General features: G+C 44.6%; 1 protein-coding gene across 1 annotated transcript in view; it reads left to right on the top strand.

Annotated features, from left to right (window-relative positions):
- The first annotated feature begins 300 nt into the window (after positions 1–300).
- ZBTB10 (zinc finger and BTB domain containing 10) overlaps positions 301–7660 on the top strand; it is a 107807-nt gene continuing 100447 nt past the window's right edge. The window contains exon 1 of the mRNA XM_009335063.1: positions 301–402. Within this exon, the coding sequence (XP_009333338.1) occupies positions 301–402 (102 nt within the window). The remainder of the gene's footprint in view (positions 403–7660) is intronic.

The following is a 7660-nucleotide window of genomic DNA, read 5'->3' as shown; positions in this document are numbered from 1 at the left end:
TGGATTAGGTTTTGTCCATAGATCAGTTGGCTCACCCCTTTGGAGGTGTCTCTTTCTTCCTGCTGCCTGACTAAAAGGGAGCCTAGATGACCTACTTATGACCAAGACATCGAATTTGGTGTTCTCCAAACCTAAATGGGACACATTAGAGCATTAATGATTTACATTAAGCAGCTAGAAGAGGCAATGTGAATTCCCCTCGAGTAGTTCCCTAATTGAGTACTGTCTGTGAGCATTCATACTTTTCACATCTCGAGCAGGAGTTTTACCTCTGGTTTCAAGACAGGTGTATCTTCAGACATGACAAACTGGCTCAGAAATCACATGGAGATTTCAGAAAAGTGTGCAAAACCTGTTCTTCGAGATGCCTACTTGGAGATACTGAAACTGTGGAATGATAAGGTAATGCATAAACAAGTTACTGGGTCTACAGATAAAATGATACCGTAAGAAAACACTGCCTTGCTGGGGGAACAGTTCCTGGATGTTTCCTGCGATATGTGACAAATCAAAAGGAAACGCCAAAAACTGCAGAACCGTCTTTGTGGACAACTGGTGTGCAGCTATGTACTGAATTTCTGTCAGCTTCCGTAGAGTGTAGTAATGGCTGTGTCCACCCAAAGGTGGACATATCGTCCACCCATATGGTGTCCACCTATGGGTGGATGAATTATCACGCATATTTAAAAAGCTCTTCTCCTTGTTTGGGGAAGATGAAAACGGGAGCTCCTGCAACACAGTATGCACAAAGGAAGTATTCCACAGAGGTGCCAATCAATAAATGATGAATTGCTCTGGGCACATCTCAACTGTAACAACTGTGCTCATCTGATAGGAAGACTTTGCTTTAGGATACATCAGTGAAAGTTGCATGCACAAAATATGTGGGATCCATACAGAAAGGATGGGCAGAGGCATGTAGTAGAGAGCAAAAATAATTAGAGATCTGGGAAGTGTTAAAAATGTTTGCATATGATTAGAATAATAATAGTAAATCCATAAATTTTTAAAAGAGATTGCTTACACATAAGGCTTACTAATTGTTCTAGGGGAGGTAGATTAATGAGTAGAGTGCAGTGTAAGTAGTCGAAGGTACCTAAAAAATGTGGTTTATTTCTGGGCTTCGTGTACCACTAGTATAATACATACAAAACCATTTGACTGTCTTGGGCAATGCGCTAGAATTCCCAAGCCTAATGGTTTAAAAAAATCACTCGCTTCTTCATTACTACAGTCTCAGTCCAGTACCATTAATTTAATCATTTGCTTGCATGTTGCTGGATACAGACATTCCTTTATATCTGAATAACAACTTTCTAACTATTCATCTTCAGTTGATGAGCAGGCAATAAATAGGAGATCCACCTATCCACAGGTCACTGTCTGATTTAGCTAGGTTCTAGGTTAAAAAATTATAAGTGCATCGTCCTGCATTCCCCTGCAGATGTTTGGAGCAACAGTAACATCCAGTGGTCAAAATGTTAATTACATTATATGAGGGCATTGCATGCTTGCAGCATCTTACAACTGCATCTTCCTTGCAATAAAAAAGCAGGTGAGAGCAAGCCTTGAAAACTCAGGATCATTCTTACATTGCACAAAAGTAAACTTACACACAGTAACATGTCAGTTTTCCTACAAGGTTGGTGTGTTTTTCTTGCTCATGCCAAGTGAGATGCACTGACCTTTAAGTTTGTAAATACTAAGATTGAGACCTTTCTGGCTGGATGGATGTCAGTGCACAGGGATGCCATGCACCAGGTCATGTTATAAGGAAAGAGGGAGGATGGGGAGCAGGAGGAAGGCACTGTGGCCTTGGGCTGATGTCTGGGGATGAACCTCTGAGCACAGGACACTGCAGGGCAGCTGTGCTGCAGTGCTGTGACTCATCCCCGGCTCCAGGACCTCAGGCAGCAGGCACAGCTCAAAGCAGCACAGAAGCTATAGCTCTGTCCTCGAAACAGGATGGCAGCACTGCAGGGGGCCATAGGTGGAGTTTGACTCTTACAGTCAGGGAGGTAGGAGAGGGGATGTCCTTAGAGGAAGCAGACACCTACCTGTTCACTGGTGAGGGCACACAGTTGGGGGTGGGGTGGGGGGGGAATCTGCCTTCCTCCTCCTCAAATGTTCTTTATCTTCACCTGGACTGGAGAGTGAGAAATAGGGTCAAAATATGAGTCTCACACCGAGAGGACAATCCTTGCTTGTGCTTTGTGGACTACAAGAAACAAGTGACCTCAGATAAAGGCTCTGCATGTGCTCAAGGGCATGAGGAAAGGAGGTGAATTTCTGCTCTCACCCAGGAGAAGAGGCTTCATTAATCGCACTGCAAGTGAGGGAGCTGCCAGGTGTTCATGGGGGAGAGCTGGATTTAATCTTCCCAGCAACACAGGTACTAACCAGAGAGCTGGGAGCACATTGTCCAGTCAGGAAAACAGGACCTTGAAGACAAGGCGAGAAGACCAGGAAGTCAGAAATTTAGCAGGTGGTAGCTACAGCTAGACATCTAGGGCTAATTTTTCCCTGGAATTGCAATAAAAGAGAAAAAAAAAATTAAAGAAACAGCTTTTAGGCGGTCCAACATTCATGTCCTTGTTCTGTGTCAGCATCAGGGATGAAGAATCCCAGGAGCAAACCTGGCTGCAGCTTTATAGGTGTGCACAGAGCTTCGCCTTTCATGGACAAGGTGCTCTGGTCCCCCCAGCACCAACAGACTTGTTTTGCTGCGCTCTTGTAGTCTTCCAGTGGACCATTGCTCTGTGACCTTGAGGCCACAAAACTTGGCAGGGGCAGTTAATGATTCTCAGAGCTCCATTAACGTCTCCCTGCTCCCATGCAAACATTAGCCAAGGTAGAGGGGAACCAGCTGCGAGAGCTCTCTCACTTTCTTTTCCCTCCTCCTTTTTTAACTTTAACAGCAGAAATTTTGCAGATCATGTGCAGAACCATGCTTGCCAAAAGTGCTGGAGAGAGGAATTCTTCCTCACCATCTTTCCTGATGTGTATGCCTCCCCACAAAAATATCGTGAAGGGGTCAGATACTGAGGCATATGCGGGGAGAGCTCACCCTGAGGGCAGGTATGTTATTTAGATTCCAGTCTGCCTCACACGCCTGCGTGGATGTGCTTTCAAAATTATTTCCTTCAGGTTCATACTATCTGACATGAAATGGAGCATCTCCACAAACAACAATCTTTTACGGAAGAGCTTCTCACTGCTTCCCTGGGAATGCATTGCGAATTTTCCACCATGAATGTGCTCGGTGCGGCAATGCTGTCTGTGTTGTGCTGAGCCCTGCGTGCCACGGGATTGCTCGGTGAGTCTCGGTGGGATACATGGCACAGGTAACTGCACTCCAGTCTTTGGGACAAATTGAAGGGCTCTTCTCTCCCCACCCCACCCAACTGCTCAGGTAGGCTGTGACATTTTCAAACTGCCAGCAGACAGCTATGGGCATGGCAGCTCTTCGTGCTGTGATGGTGTGAGGGCAGTAAACGCCATTGCTTGCGTCTCAAGATCTCTCAGGTGTTTTCTCCAAGGGAGAATGAATACCACACACAGCAGGCAGATGTAGCTACATGAGCACAGGGTCGTGTGAACCTCTGGCGCATGGGCTAGTCCTCATTGCGTGGGAGCCTAAAGCACCATAACCTCTTCTTCTGTCTGATGCATGTTAACAGAATCAGCCTTCCTGCTCTTATCCTGAGGCACCCCGTCCTCTCCTGCAGCAAGCATTGAAGCCTTCTGCTGCCTCACAGAGCAAAACTTGTTTAACAACTCCTCTCTGAAGCTGAGACAAAGTGGCTGGGAAAATGAGCCGTACATGGTAGCTATTAACAGGAAGATTAAGGCAACAGAACAATACCTGTTTCAAATCATAATTGTGCACTGCATCCCACACAGCACCTGGGAAAGCAAAGGAGAGAGCTTTGCCACAGCTGGGACATGAAGGCTCAGTGACTTTCCAGAGGTTTTGATGTCCCTTGTGAAAACCTGACCATTTGGGACACATTATATGGAATCCCTACATCCCGTGGTGCCTCACATTTGGCTGTGTTATGAACCATCAGCAGGGCCTGCTGTGCTTTTGGTGCCCCATGAATATTAAACACTGGCGTACGAGGACAAGGTGCGTTCATAATATGTACGAAGGCTGTCCTGCAAATGCTTTGTGAATCCTGCGTGGGAAACCCAGAGTGTTCACAAAAGTATTCCTATAAAGAAAACACAATTTCAGTAACCCTAAAGTGCACCTACTAAAAGAGCAAACAGCAGTAAATGCGCAAACACCGATAACATGTACACTGTGGAAACAGAGAGGTTTAAATTAATGGATAAAAGTGATTTACACTGAGGCAATGGAAGTTTGGGAGAGGGCTCACAGCTGCAGTGGGCATTTTTTCTCTTTCAGACTGTGCAGGGATCTCTCATGCCTGGAGCAGCATAGGTCTGAGGGATAACAAGAGCTGGCTCATTCCAGGTTACTTAGTTTCTGTGGTAACAGTGGTAAAAATCACATCACATCCAATTCTGGAAAGTCATATCCTGAGGACACTGCACAGATATGCAAGACCCTAGAGGTACGGAGTCCTTTTCAGATGTTCCTCCCAGGTTTCTTGGTATGCTAGTATAGGAAAGCACCCTGACATGAGCATCTGGTATCTAATGGGCTGCATACTGGCTGCCTGCTGCTTTGCATTTTATTGATTCTTGGCAGAGGCTGCATTGGTTCTGAGGATATAGGACTAGAAGTCTAATTAGCAGGATAAGCGAGGGACGTCTAAGAGATCATCTGCATGAGAACTGCTCACGAAGGCAGGCAAACGGGTGGTATGTGTTTATACGCTGCAAGCTTTCTTGCCTGTTAGACACCATATTCTGAACCACGTAACAAACAGCAAAGAAAGTGCACTTATAAACAGCCATCAGAACCAGGCACAGTGTGGCGCCAGTGCTCATCACGCCGCTGCCTCCTGCCAGCGTGCTCAGCCAAGGGCAACACGGGCACCTCTCCCAACCTAGCAAAAAGGAAGATCTGGCCAGCAGCGAGAGCTCCTTGCTAGAGCCCTCTCTGAATCTGAAATACCATTTTATCTCCCCTGTGGCCATGATCAGATTCCTTATCCGATCATCAGTCCTGTTTTGCAAGCAGTTGCAGTGTCACAGGGGTTCGTGGCTTTGCTTTGCAATGTGCTCCTTCCTTGTACTTTGCTTGTTACCAAAATAAGGCCAGCAGTAAATTTAATGCCACATAGGAAAGGCTCTGCTATCAGAAGCTTCTTAGCACAATAATATTTTAACAGAAAGCAAATACCTTCCTAAGGTTTTGTGAAGGTAATAAACTAACCCAGGCTTCCTACGCTGATTTCCTACAGTAGTTCCCAGCACAGTCAAATAGCACAATTCACAGCTCTTTATCTGTAAACACATTTCAAGGCCATTTGAGTAGAATGAAGTGTGGGTGTTCAGGCTGATTTGTTTAGTCCTTCCCAGCTGGTCCCATCCTCCTTTCTGTCCTTGAGCTTCTCAGCTATGTCTGAGATAAAGTGTGATTTCACTCTGGGGTCTCATGCCAAAGTCCTGTTGCAGGGCAGCAAGGGCTGGTTTTGTCTTGCAACGCACCTGCAAGCCATTTTCCAGAATCATCCTAGGCACTTGCAGATGTAACCAGAATAGCCTGTGAGTGCAAAGTGATGTAGGAAACCAAATATTGTGGTTTAGAGGTGCCAGAGAAATGTTTTCACTTTCTCCAACGTAAAATTATTCCCAAACCAAATAGCAATAAAGTCTCTTGCCAGGTCTTCAGTTCCACTGATGTGAGGACACACACACTGGTTCAACATACCTCTGCCTCTAAAATGCAAAGGTCTTCGGCCCATACAAAGTGCATTTAAATATAAGCCCCAGGCCTGCAGGTGGAGCAGTAGAGTCATTGCATAATAGCATCAGACCCTCCTAACACCTTCAAATTCCTGTATATAGTAAATACAGTTGCAAAATAGAGCCCCCCAAAACTGGAGGGCAGCTGCAGTTTGTTGGGAAATATGGTACAATTAATACTAAAGAAAGAAGAGCCAAAGAGGAGAAACACTAGCTGCAAACATTGAAAATACTTCCCTGAAATAGATCCTTTATCTAAAAGCCTTGAAAGTAACATTTTATTTCTCCAAAGTTTAAAATTGTCACTAAAGTAGTCATAGGAATGCAACACGAAGGTTTTGCTGCTGCTTGTGATTCAAAACGATGTGTAGTTGTTCAAAATCCTTGAACCAGCCCAGGATTTATAATGCTTGTAAAGCTGGTTTAACTAGACTGGCAGAAGGTCAAGGTCTTGCTTTTAGGACTCAAATTTGAGCGTTACCCTGCACAAAGACGTTCCTTCAAGAAAGAAGACTCTGTAGTGCAGACTAAGGCTGTTGCTTCTGCTTCTATGAGCAGACACTTTGTGACTCTGTGTTCTGCTAAATGTACCTGGAAGAATTTCATACGCTTCTATTTTCCAGGTCGTGTTCCTCAGGGAAAAGAAATTAAGGGGGCAGGGGACTTACGGCACAGGTTGATAAATTCACAGTTGGTGAAGAAAATGAAAGCAGAGAACAACTTTTTCTTACAATACAAAAAAATCAGGAGGGATGAAACAAAACAGTTAAAATAATGGAAAATACTTCTTAGCACCATACAGCGTTAAGCTGTGGAGCTTCTTGCCACAGACACTGGAAGTGTGGGAAGTTCCTGTAGGTTCAAGGAGCAATTGGACAAAAAAGGAAGAAAAAGCCATCAAATGCTGTTTAATACAAATCGCCCCTTCTATCTAAGCTGCAAATGGCTGCAGACCAGGCATGTATTTTATTTCTGTATTTTTCCTGTTCTTATACACTTCCTTAGGTATCCGCTATTGTTCAGTGTTTTGCTTTCTGTAGTGAAGGGATGGAGACGAGGGTCGAAAGATCAAAGCTTTAAAATTATAGAATTGCAGAGCTTGAACACAAGCATCCTCAACAGTAGCTGTTGCTCCCTAACAGCGTCCCGTGAGCTGCTGAAAACGACTCGCTGGTGTACTGGCCACTGCTATCGGTTTTCCCTTTTAGGATGCCCAGCCCTAACAACATTAAATGCTCTCCCCTCATCTCATTCCACCCAAAAAGGGGAAAAGCTGAATCATGGCAATGCATAGTAGATGACAACCACTGGGAATTCTTTTATTTCCCTTCTTCTTTTTATTTCCTAATTGACTGAAATTTCCCAATTTCCTGAAATATGCAGCTATGACTTCCAGTAATTTAAATGCTTTATTTGTGGTTTGGTTTTTTTGGAAGAGAGAAAAAGGTTCACTGTAATGGTCTGCACACCTCCCCACCCCCCACCTCTCCCTTGCTTCTGTGTTCACTGAGACCTGGAGTTGAGAAGGAAGGTAAGTAGAGATGGGATGTTTTCATTGTAATACATACAGGACTTTTTGTCTGTGTCTTTAAAAAGAGGGGAAGAATTACTCAAAGTGCCATTAAAATCTTTAAGATTTTACTACCCTTTACTAACCTTATGCCCTTTCCAAGACTAGTCCTTGTTTGTTTTGCAGGATAGCGCCACGCTACCTGGGAGCAGGAAGCTAGCGTGCTCCTCACTCCAGCATCAGCTCAATTACGTGTATCTGCATTGCAGA

The sequence above is a fragment of the Pygoscelis adeliae genome, unplaced genomic scaffold (assembly GCF_000699105.1).
Source record: "Pygoscelis adeliae isolate BGI_AS28 unplaced genomic scaffold, ASM69910v1 Scaffold101, whole genome shotgun sequence".
Classification (NCBI taxonomy): Eukaryota; Metazoa; Chordata; class Aves; order Sphenisciformes; family Spheniscidae; genus Pygoscelis; species Pygoscelis adeliae.
This window is presented reverse-complemented; position numbering and strand designations above follow the sequence as displayed.